The sequence below is a fragment of the Carettochelys insculpta genome, chromosome 4 (genome assembly GCF_033958435.1).
Source record: "Carettochelys insculpta isolate YL-2023 chromosome 4, ASM3395843v1, whole genome shotgun sequence".
Classification (NCBI taxonomy): Eukaryota; Metazoa; Chordata; order Testudines; family Carettochelyidae; genus Carettochelys; species Carettochelys insculpta.
The window spans coordinates 101,386,310-101,398,827 of NC_134140.1; the positions used below are offsets into that span (position 1 = coordinate 101,386,310).

At 40.9% G+C, this 12,518-nt stretch overlaps 1 protein-coding gene across 1 annotated transcript; it reads right to left on the bottom strand.

Moving 5' to 3' along the window:
• Nucleotides 1–2,436: 2,436 nt before the first annotated feature.
• Nucleotides 2,437–11,672, bottom strand: EXOSC9 (exosome component 9). The gene is made up of 12 exons (XM_074993377.1): nt 11,330–11,672; nt 11,068–11,162; nt 10,186–10,305; nt 9,973–10,075; nt 9,390–9,527; nt 8,805–8,887; nt 8,353–8,485; nt 7,169–7,257; nt 6,444–6,590; nt 5,181–5,368; nt 4,183–4,264; nt 2,437–3,084 (listed from the first exon to the last, which is right to left on the bottom strand). Exons 1-12 carry the CDS (start codon nt 11,393–11,395, stop codon nt 3,000–3,002), a joined length of 1,329 nt encoding a protein of 442 aa, XP_074849478.1. The 5' UTR covers nt 11,396–11,672; the 3' UTR covers nt 2,437–2,999.
• Nucleotides 11,673–12,518: the final 846 nt, after the last annotated feature.

The window sequence follows — 12,518 nt, forward strand, 5'->3', positions numbered from 1 at the left end:
GAGACTGGCTGCAAAAGCAGGCTTTCCAATTTAGTGGGTATAGTATGTTAAGTGCAGCCTCCAAGACAGCCAGACTGCTAGAATTAATATGGCTGAAGTATCCCCTTCGTGTACCAATAGAAATAGCCTCCTCCAATTTGTAGCTATTTTCAAGTCTAAATGTGCAACTGATATAAATACAAATTGATGCAGCATTCCTACTAAAACTGGGCTTTTACTGAAAGCCTCCCTATATTTAAAACTACATTACTACAGCTTTGCTTCTACCACCCTGCTAGGAAAACTATCTACAGCAGGGAATACTACCACTGTTAGCGTTTCTCCTACCAGGGGGAGAACAATAACCACCCACAGGCTGACAGATGCCTTGGAAGAGTTACTGCTACAGTGACACTGACCTCAAACAGCTATTTTGGTAGGGGCTCTTATGCAGCATGTAGTAAATCTTGTGTAAGGTCAGTATCATGTGTTAGGTCTCCTGCTTCAGTTGTAGTACTCTTTCAATAATTGGTTAAACATCACGGTTAAATCAATGTGGTCTTAAATATGGCTCAAGGTATTCTGTCCTCAATGGGTAGAGCAAAAACAGGGTTTAAAAGAATCATCTGCAAGTTTGGCAAATAAACATCTTGTATTGAAGTTGATGCCAGTGGTTTCTGCCTCTCAACCTCATTTGATCAGTGGACAATTTAATCAGGCTATTGATTATTCATTCTAATCTTAACCCAGGAATCCTTTTTTCATAACATAGAACTATATGCTTTCTAAACTTTGATTGCATGTGACTTGTGCAATCTTCCTGAGCAAACTAGCAAAAAACCCAGCATTTTACAAGCTATGGTTTAACACTGGCTTGTCATCTAAAACTAACAGCCCCCTGGTCATCTTAACTATACTAATGTACTCATTACCACTTCACTTTAAATATGGATGTCTGTTTCCTATGCCAAACAAAACAATTCTCTTGAATTTAGTCTAAACAGGCTTGTATAGAAATGGTATCTTAATCTTCAAAAGCCAGGGGTGAAACTGCTTTATCTCATTAAGATGAGAAAGTAGCAGGGGGAAGGGAAATATTGGAACTCAAGTCAATTTAGGGCCCTGAATGTCAGTAGCTTCCCTTGGCATTCTTGCCCATATACCCACTGGACCTATAAACAGGGGGAGACTATAACCTAATACAGCAAGGATTACACTAATACCCTGCAAATACCAGGCTAAAGTCTAGTTACCACAACTATGGGAGTGTAGGTATGTACCATCACCTTGCATCAGCATACATCCTAATGACAATCACCACTAGCAGTCTTAATTTTTATATGCTGTTTCTGAAATGTTTTAAGACAACTATAGAACCTCTCACTTTAAGCTTAGTGGTGGCTTAGGGTTATAACTCCTGTGTGACTAAGCTAACAAATCTTTCCTCCTTCACCCCTTTTTTACTCATTGGATTAAAAGAAATTCTACCTCAGTGAAGGTGCTATATTTGATACAGTATATACAGAGAAGTAGAATTTTTCTTTTTGCACGTTAGTGCTAGGATCTGTGTCCTTAAAACTACATTGAAAGCATTGTTTAAAACATCACTAATGAATGCCTGCTTTCTATTATGCTGCTTGGCTACATCTATACCAGCAGCAGCTGTCTGACAGTAATTCCTGCAGATGTTCCTACAAAACTTCTGCTGACAGTCACATCCACACATAAGTGGATCAATTGTCTGCTCATGGAAGTGAGAAGGAGATGCAGAGTTACCAGTTGCTCTTTTCCCTCAAAGTCCCAAAAATCTCCTCTGTCCCTTACCCTACTAACTCTGACATAGTTGTACAGTATGCCTGTGCTTCTGGAAAAGGTTTGGCTTAATAGTGCAGCTCCTACTAGCTTATTTTGTACAGCTTTTCTCCTAGAACCACACTCCCATTGCAGGATTTTCCTTGAGGAAAAGGTCAACACAGAATGCACATGAGAAGGGGAAGAAGTAGAGGGACAGTGTCCTGGTAAGGAAAACTAGATAGCTGTAAAGGTGAAATAACTTACACAGCAATGTAGGGTGTGACCCACTACAATAGAGTATACTACAGCACTTGTAACTTATGGGTTCATTCATACAACTACACAAGTGTGTCCTCACCTTTTTATTAAATAAAAAAAAACCTGACCTTATAAATAAATGGTGTTCATTTTGAGCCTTGTCCTCAGTAATACGGGTAAAGAGTTCTGCCAAGAACTGCATTTAAAGTTACAGGGGCAAAAAATAAAATCTTTCCTCTGCTATACTATCTGTAAGTTACTTCTTCTCTACTTGCAGGTATTTTCATGTTGTCTATTTCATTCTCCCCCTGAACTGCCTGATGCTACCAGACAGTTCTGTTCCCTCTGAACTAAGTTTAGTGTTAAAGTAGTTCTCTTCAAACTTGCAATTTAAATACTATTTTTTAATTTTCATGAAACATGGTTCAATTAACACTTTAAATAATAAAGGTTAGCAAAGATTGAGCTGTCTCTTAATTTCTTAGAATTTATAGACTTTTTTTTTTAAGATGTTTGAACTACATTCCTGGTAAAGACAAAAGGAGCTTCTTTGCTTACAGCATTCTCCCCTAATTCTGCTGATGAGAAGAGATATTGGATGAAATACAGGGTTAGATTGAAAAGGAACCTAATAGGCCAATCCAGCACCTTAAGAGTTAGACATGTACATTTGCACTAAATGAAGTTTAAGAGCAGTTTCTCAAAGGCTAACTGTTAGATTTTTTACTGTTCAATAAGTGGTTTAATATACATTTGCTTACATATTTAGTTATCCTATTACACATTTTACTTAAATCCTGACACATGAATGTTTCAAGGCAATGTACAGTATTATATAAAAATACAAATAAACCTGAGTTGTAGAAATGGGGCAAATGAATGGTAAAACTCATCTACAAAAATAGGAACTAAATATACAGAATATAATTTCAGTATTAATCTATACAATTTTGAATGGCATACGATGACTAACGAGTAGCTCTCTTCTTTTTCCTTTTTTTGGTAAATGCTTTCTTACTTGAGGAATTTTCCTGTTTGGCCTTGGTGTGAGTTCTGTGAACAAACAACATTTTAATCTAAAATAAGGCAAGATAATATAGTGGCTAGATTGGATTTAACTTGCAGGGAACATCAAAGTCGTACATTTCCAAGATCTCAGCTTTGTATGTAACTAAACAACAAAATAGAAACAGAGAGAAAGCTGTGCTAGTCTATATACTATAGAAACAAAAAAGCAGTGAAGTAGCACTTTAAAGACCTAAAAATAATTTATTAGGTGAGCTTTCGTGGGACAGACCCACTTCTTCAGACCATAGCCATCCCAGAACAGCACTTCTAGGATGGCCGTGGTCTGAAGAAGTGGGTCTGTCCCATGAAAGCTCACCTAATAAATTATTTTGTAGGTCTTTAAAGTGCTACTTTACTGCTTTTTTGTTTAAACAACAAAACGTGTTTTACTTTAACCTGGATTTAAAGAAAAAGAAGGGAAGCCCTATCCAACTTGAAAACCTCCTTAGCAACATAAATCCACTTTTATCAGACAAGTCATTGCAGACCATCTTTTGAAAGACAGTATCTTCTACTAGTATTAAGTTTCTTGGTTCTTTGTAGAGGGGAATAAATTCAATGTAAAAAGTACACCATATTCATAGCTATATCCCATTCACTGGGCAGAATCTACAGCACACCTGAGGAGAAGAGTAACTGGGATAACAGAGGCATCCAAATATCTGCTCTAGCTTACGCAATCTGAGAAAGTTTCATGAGCAGTATCATGAAATACTGATCAGCCTAAACAGTGGATGCTTTAATCTCTTCCTATATGCTCGAAGGGGAGGATAATTCATGGCAGAGACTCTTATTCGGTTTGTGCAGTAGTTAGCACAATGGGGTCCTGGATCATGACCTAGATTCATAAGCACTACAGTAACAAATAAATTCACCACCCATAAATTTGCTAACATTAAGCAAAGCAGCATAAAGAACCCCGTATAAGCTAAGGACCTGGCCCTGTTATCCAAGTGCTTGTTTTCTTATGTGAAATATTTTCCTTGAAAATCACAGGCATGAGGAAATATACCACAACTGATGAGACTTCATTGTCTCAACAACATAGCATGCTTCCCCTTGAAACTATACATGTGTGGTTACCGTGTTTTCTTCTGCGTCTTCTCTGGTTCCAGAATGACTACTTCCTCCTCTTCACTGTCAGACACTACAATTGTGTCATCATCTTACAAACAAACAAGAGAAAGCTCCATTACTACATGCCTTGAGAAATCTTAAAAGCAGGTAGACATAATTTTGTAACTATCATGCAACTCACTCCACAGCCAGACTTACTGTTCAAGTACAATAAATTTAAAACTGACACAGGTTGAACCTCTCTTGTCCCAGACCCTCAGGACCTGACTGGTGCCAAATGAGAGAAGTTGCCAGACCACAGAAGGTCAGTATTGTCTAGCAGCATTATCAACACTTCTGCTGCTTATTGGGCTCTTAGAAGATATCTATGGGTCATTTAGGGCTAACTAAGACATACAGCCTGGACCGCTGGTTGTAAACAAACTTTAAGAGACTGTGGAAAAATTGGCACCGCTATGATAAGCGGTCATCTGGCTAACTAAAATCATCCTGGATGAGGGATGTTGCTGGACAAGCAAGAATTCCAGATTATAGAGGTTCACCCTGTGTTTTATTTTAGCTGTTGTAACTGGAACACTTATGGCGTGCCTGAGTTTGATTCAGTATCTTGCTGCCTCTGTTACATCTCTCAACAATAGGCAGAGCATCAAGACCATTCTAATCAGTTTGTCTAGTATTTTGCTTTGATTAGATGCTGACAAAATAGAAACAGGCACAAAACAAAATGTAGGTCCTTTCCTTAAAACCACCTTTGTTACCCTCTGGGCCTCAAAGTAGCGTTTCCCCCTCGTGAAAACACCACTCTACTACCAAGATGTCTTTCTAGAGTTGGATTTTTAAGCAATAATTCTAAAGCTACCATTTTGTAGCTACACCTTCCAGCTGGTAAGTCTTCGTGACGTTTCCTGTTTTTTACACCACTGAGGATGTAACAGCCTCAAATACACAAGAATTAACATATGAACAGCGTCTTCAGCAACATGACATTTAAAGCAGATACTAACCCTTCTTAGTTTTGCTTGCAACACTTATCTCTTCCGTTTCCATTTTCTGTTCCTCTGAGGTGGTAGCATCATCACAGTTACCTTCTTCTTCTTCCTCTCTCTCTGACTCTTCAAGGTCTCCCCAAGAGTTTTCTATCCCCTCCCCAATTTGAGCTGTCCCAGGCATCCGCAGTATTGGTTTAGCAAAACTGAGCTAATTAAGGAAAATCCAGGAATTACCAGAATTTTTATCTGTATTCTCATTGTACAGCATGCTGTACTAAGTACTTTGGCAAGTTTAAGTAACAATATACATAAATGATCTGTGGTGACTACCAAAGGCCAAACTAAGCATGTGATGTAAAGAAATTAATTTGAGCAAAATGGCAATTTTGTTCTCTTGAATGGCTGACAAAAATGACTAACGTATGTACAACACATGAGACAACTGATCACCTTCATAGCCCAACATTGCCTTGCAGAAGATAGGTGGGTTGATCTTTCATTGCCTGTGAGCCAAAAGTAACGTCTTTCTGAAGGGCTTCACACAGCTGTTGAGAGATTCACATCTTGTATATCTGTGGAATAGAAATTAACTCCATATTGAGCAGCACAGAGCCCTCCTCAATTGAAGGATCCAGAGCCGCGATTGGCAACCTAGCTAATGAGTGGGCTACTCGAGTGGCCTCTGTCTCAGTATGACAGAAAATTTTCTAAGACTGCTAAAACCCAGAAAGTCCCCAGGATAGGGTAGGTTGCTAACTGTGCTTACATACCTAGAATTTGATGGGGGTGCTAACTGAACAGCACAGGTGCTTTGGATGCTGAGGGAGCTCATGGCTCTCAGTCTGTTGTGTGAAATCAGACACCACTTCATGAACATGTCACTCTGGTAATATCAGAAAGAAGAACTATGTGGATGGGAACCAGTAGAATCTGGCAGTCCTGCACATGGGCAATGGTAAATAAAATGTTTCATGCACCACACATAGAATCCCAGAGCTGCAGGTTGCCCAACACTAATCCAGAGGCATTAAGGGATTAATGGAAAAGAGAGGCAGAGAACGATTCAAACAGACAACTCACCCTGCTGATCAACATGCTATTCTATGAATTCCTCTATCCAGGAACATAGTCTATAAATGAAATAAGATCTAGAAATCATAATTTAGACTTACAGATTTCAATGAAATAAGAAAATTCAATATAGATGGTGTGATTCAAAAAGCTTTAACAATGAGATATCACTGCCTTCTTTCTCAAGTGATACAGTAGAAAAGATACACATCAGAAGGAGGGTCCGCTTTGGTGATGATTTCTTCAGCTTGTTCTTCCACATCATTGGTATTAACAGGCGCTCTTTCCATTTTAAAGGCAGAGATCTTTTGATCTGGTATAGACTCTGCAAAGCCAAACTTTCCACCTTCTTTTCTATTTAGTAAATAAATACAAAAATTTTATTTCAAGACATTTCATATTTTAAAAATTCAAATTAAAGAGGGTTCAGCTATATACAGAAAGGTAATTTACAACAACTACACTAAAACCAGGTTTGCCGTTTAAAAACTGTTAAGTGAAACAAGTACAGCACAGTTGTTCCTGAACAGAGATCAGGAACGGACCTCTGAACTTAGAAGGCCAAGTTTTCCTTAGAGTGTGAGCGACCTGAGAATAGCAATCCTCTTTGGAATGTGACTGGTTTTATTAGTAACACAATATCTTTAGATAGCTATGCTTTTCTTTTTCCAAATTTATTCTTTCCTCTCCTTCCCAAGGTTTTCCACTTCTCAAGATGACAGTCTCACATCACACAGAGAATACTATTGACTTAAGAGTGTCAATACAATCATCTATTCACAGAAAACAGAACTATTAGTTGAATCTTATACTGCTTACTGAAGACCATTAGTTGTACAACTTCTCTTTCAGAGACCCCTTTCACAGAAAAACAGTACAAGAATAATCTGACCCCATAAAAGGTTATTAACATTGCACTTTAACAACCTCACCTAGCCTTCCGGTCATTCTCCAAGGCCTTTTGAATTAGTTCTGTGATCTCTGCTACTTTAACACCAGTTATTTTACTGCATCTCAGAACCTGTTTGTAATGAATAATAGGTTTATTTTAATTGCATGATAATACACTAACTTTGTATTTAATTGATAATATGTACTTTTTTTGTACTTTTATTATGCCCCTGTCTGAAGAAGATCAAATGGAAGCTTCCCCTGAAAACCTTTAGCTTACCACTCATTTGATACACTAAACATAATGCTATATACAACCTGTGTTTTATATATTGTATACACCAAACTATTAAAACAACCCAATTTACTAATACTTAGAAATAGATCTATTATTATTTTGCATATTAAGAATGCAAACAACTTCCAGTATTATTGGTGATGAGAGGTGGAAAAAGTACTCAAAAAGTTACTTGAGTAAAAGTGCAACTCCTTTTACTTCTGGATACTTTAGGGGTGTGTCTACACTAAGAACTAACTCAAAGTTAAGCACTATATCAGAGTAGCTAGCAGAGAGCCTACACACATTTTCCCTTATTTCCAAGTTAACTTCAAAGTAGGGAGCTCAACTTCCAAGTCCTTACTCCATTTCCAGGAATGGAATAGTGCCCTACTTCAAAGCAGGGTGTGTGGTTTTGTAGTGTAGACACAGCCTAGTACAATCATGGGGGTGTGTGTGTGCATGTACACACACACACACACACACACACACACACACACACTTTTACTCAAGTTGTTTTCCAGAGGGTCACTGGTGTCTTGTACTTAATTACCTTCCCCAAAAAGCAGCTCTACTTTTAACCAAGTAACTTTTGGAGTACTTTTTTCACCTCTGTTGGTGGTAAGAAAAAAAAAAGTTTTGTTTTAGCTTCAGTTGCAACTATTTTAGACTGTTACACAAATACCAAGTCAGGAGCAATGAAGCCTGGCACCATTAATTTCTTTGTTATAATCAAGAAGTAAGATTGTTTTCAGAAAGACCAAATATTTGGAGTTTAGACCATCTATCCAAAGTACTGTCATGTTTATGTTTCCTATCCAGTTGTCTATAGAATCAGACATGTCACTGTTCTCCCACACGAAAACACTAGATGTTTCAATGTAAACATTACAATATATCAAGAAATTTGTATCACGAAAATGACTGTTCAAAGAGAATGCCTCTTACCTGATCTTTTAACAGCATAATTCCTCCACTGGACTGGATAGTACAAATCTCACGATGTTTATTCATGGCAATCACTAGAAGACCATCCATTACACGTTCTTCTTGTTCACTGGGATCCACCAACAAATAGGTCCTGAAACCATTGTTGAATATGACACAATAGATAAGGGTAACTTGCTTGCCTGAAACTTTAAGGGCAGGAGACCAATTTCATGGAGACCCAAGGAGACTAGTTTCCAAAGGGTACATATCTATAAAAAGTCTACAGAAATTTTATGTTACGCAATGCAGCATGAAGAGGAACATCTCTTCTTCACAACTTCTCATTTCAGATAAAGTTAGCTCACAACTGCATTTTGTTGGCATAGGTGTTTATGGAAACATTTATGTATTTATTCCACTTCTACCACAATTGGTCAATGATGTAAGTCAGTACCGTAATAAAAACTTACCCTTGCTGGAAGAAAGCAAAACTGACACAGATAGGCATGTGATGGATGCTCAAAGGGACAGGATCACGTTCCTCAGGGGTATACTAAAAATACAGCCACAGGAGAAATTTGTTACCTACTCAATTCTGAATGCTGTATACATTTAAAAAGTAGTAGTACAGAACTTAGGTATTTCAGAAAGATCAAAAAGTCTGAAAAGCTTAGTTACCTAAAAATTCATGAAGACTTGAGTCTCTTGTATTAAAGTGTTCCTACAATACTTCCTACCTATATAATGATACTGTGTCCACCCCTGTGCCATTTGAGTCTGAAGTTTGGATGAAAAATATTAAAAAAAACCCTATAAAATGGCATCCATTTAGTTTTTTAAATGGTTACTGTCTCTCAAATTGAAAATCAAGAACTGTATATTCAACAGATTAATAAAAAAAACAAAATATCTATTCCTATCCCTTGACATTTTCAGTAGCTCTATCTCTGAGATTTAATTCGCCTCTACTGATGAAGATCCATTTTATTACAGTGCAACAACCATCAATGACATTAATTTACATAATATCACCATTTTCCCTTTATCCTACTCACCAAAGTTACTTCCTCTCCCTGCACAGATACATCTGGTCTACGGAAGTGACATAAAGCCACTATTGCTGCTATACTTGCAGCATCTATGATGTTTCCATCATGATTTAACAAATGCAGGTCCACACGAATTTGCCACACCTGAGGGAAAAAAAACAGATGACAATTTACTAAACTGTAGTATGATTCATAACTTGTATTTATTTTCCAACACCTTTTAAAAATACTTTCATACTGAATAATTCAAGTCTTTATCATCAAAATACAGGATAACAAAAACTGAACACAACCAAAAAGAAACATGCACTGATTAATTGTGATAAAAAATTAAAACAGAAATATGATTTAGACCCTGATCCCATAAACATTCATACATATGAGTAGCTTTAACATGTATAATAGTCCCATTGTCTATAAAGGAATTATGCACATTATTACAGTTAAGTGTGTATGTTTGCACAGCTGGAACCTTCATGTTTTTAAATAAAATCAGGATTATTGGTCCCCAAAGACAAACTGACCTCTAAATGCAACATATTAATCCCTTAGAATTAAAGACCTTTTGATTTCATAGCATTTTTCACACCTTTACACCAGCAACAACACAGAGCGATTCAGTGTCTATACATTTTGAATTTCTTAGGCATCTTTCTAATAGTCGATTCAGTTTCACCAAAAGTTCAGATTGCCTAGAGAAAAAAAAGATGGGCTACATTTCAGTTGTGAGTCATTAATAAGTCTGAGAACTATGATGCTGAATGGCATCCTTGCTTGTAGCCACTGAAGAAAGATTACATACCTCCCAGGCTCAAAAGCTGGTGAAGCCATCGGGGAGATCTCAAGATTAAAGAAAAGTATGCCCTCTGTAGCTCGATTTAGCTTTGGGGAAACAAGTTCACATGAAACTTGCCCAAGGACTCTGAAAAATAAATTCCCCCCACGCACACCCCAAAGACTTCAGTATAGATGACATAAATAATTTGCACCTGAATTTTGCTGCATGTTTCCAGTTTATTACAACTTCTTATATATGCCATGGTCACACAGATAAGATGTCAGTCACTAACAAGGGGACAAGCAAGAGCCAGATGTTAGAGCAGCAATTAGAGGTTTTACTGACTGGGGTTTATTCTCAAATCTAGTACTGTGTGAGTGTGAACAACTTACTTGTGTCTGTCTACTTTAGCTCCTATAAAATAGAAATAATGTCTCCGCATAGGTGCTGCAAATTCACTTAATGCAAGATTTGTGGCTGGAGAAATTAACAAACTGCAAACATGCATGGTTAGGACATAAATATCCTATCTCGGAACTGGAAGGGACCTTCAGAGGTCATCAAGTCCAGTCCCCTGCTCTCACAGCAGCACCTATCACCATCCCTGACAGATTTTTTTTTTAAATCTATTTGGCCCAGATCCCTAAATGGCCTCCTCGAGGGCTGAACTCACAACCCCTGGGTTTAGCAGGCCAGTGTTCACACAACGAGGCTGTCCCTCCCCACCTGGGGCGTTCCACCTCGCACCACACCTCGAGACAGACCGCCTCCACCACCACCCTCCCCCTCATCGTTGCCGCCCCCTGCAAGCACCGGGACACGAGCGGCAGCCGTTGGGTGACAGGTGGCTGAGGGACCGATCGGTGCCGCCACACGGTGATGGGTTGGGGGGCCTTCCCGCGATACCTGGTCCTCCCCAGCTCCACGATACAACAGCCGTAGTCGGCGCCGAAGGAGATGCGCACGTTCCTGTAGTCGTAGCTCTGCCGCCCGTCCAAGCGCTGCGAAGCCGAGAGCGGAGTCACCACCCGCGCAGGACGGGCCCGGAGACTCGATGTGGGGCGGGGGGGCGGACACGGGACTCGACCTCCAGCGTCCGGGCCCGCGCTGCCCGGGAGGGGCCTGTCCGGTGGATGAGGGGAGGAAGAGGGGGGATTGGGTTTCCTACCTTCCGCTCCTCGATGGCGCGCAGCAGGAAGCGCCGCTCGCAGTTGGATAACGGCGTCTTCTTCATTCTGGCGGTACCTCCCTAACGCGGACCTTCTCCTCGCGCACCTCTGAAACGTCATCGAGGCGACGCGACAGCGAACTGCCGGTGCGCAGGCGCGGAGGATGGCGTCAGCAGGGGACACGCCCCTCTCGTTGGCCGTTGCCCAGGGAAGCGCGAGCGGCTCGGGGAGCGGTGGGAAGTGGGCGCGTCCTTCAAGCTGGTGTTCGGAGCAGCGTGGGGGTGGCTCCAGTGTAGCTGTGTGGGCGGGCGCGGGCTGAACGCGGCAGCACGGCTTTGCCCTTGCGCGGCCGCTTGTTCGAAGTCCGCGGGGTGGCGGCTGGGGCCGGGCGCGGACTGTTGGGGTCTCCGCGCTGGCGGCGCAGCTCTGCTGGCGGCTCGTCTGGTGTGTGCGCATGGGGGGCGGGGTCGCTCCGGGCCAGGGGAACGCCCGTCAGCAGGGGACAGGGCTGTGAAGCTCAGAGCCCGCTGCGGGCCCAGCGCCTCCTGGGTTCGGCCGCAGGCGGCAGCAGCAGCAGCACCCTTAGTTATTCTTCCAGTGCTTGCTCATGGCTAGTCGTGTTAGGTGCGCCTGTGGGAAGGTTCTCCGTGGCAACTAGCCAGGTGGGTCTGCTGGGGAGCCCCTTGGAGTGGCGCCTGTGCGAAGCCTATCTGGCCCAGGCGACCTGTTACCTCTCAGTTCTCGTCCCCCCCCACCCCGGTGGCTGTTTGATGGTTCCAGTCAAGTACCTGTGCTGTGCACAGATCCCCAGTCTTTTCTGTGTAGCTAGTTCCTCTGGGCATACCCTCGCATCTGATCACGCAATTGTGTAGCAATGTAGAGGAAGCTTTGCGGCTGCTGCCTTAGAGTCAGCCGTGCTTTGACTCAGCCCCTCCCCGATTCTAGGTGTTAGCTTAGGGATCACCTAATTTAAATATCTGTACTCAGAGAAGAAAAAATGGTTACTTGCCATTTTATCTGTTGTTCTTAGAGATGTGTTGCTCATATTTATTCAAAACCCATCCTCCTGCCCCACTGTCAGAGTGGTAGACAAGTAACAGAGAGAAAGCAGTGCTAGTCTATATAGTGTCAACAACAAAAAAGCAGACTAGTAGCACTTTAAAGACTATTTTTTGTAGTGATAGACAA

Coding starts and splice junctions, on each gene's coding strand:
- EXOSC9 (XM_074993377.1), bottom strand. CDS start 11,395: ATGAAGAAGACGCCGTTATCCAACTGCGAGCGGCGCTTCCTGCTGCGC. Junction 9,528..9,972: donor GTGTTGTTGCTGGTGTAAAG/GTGTGAAAAATG, acceptor TTTTTCCCTCAG/GTGTGGCAAATTCGTGTGGA. Junction 4,265..5,180: donor TGCAAGCAAAACTAAGAAGG/GTTAGTATCTGC, acceptor TTTGTTTGTAAG/ATGATGACACAATTGTAGTG.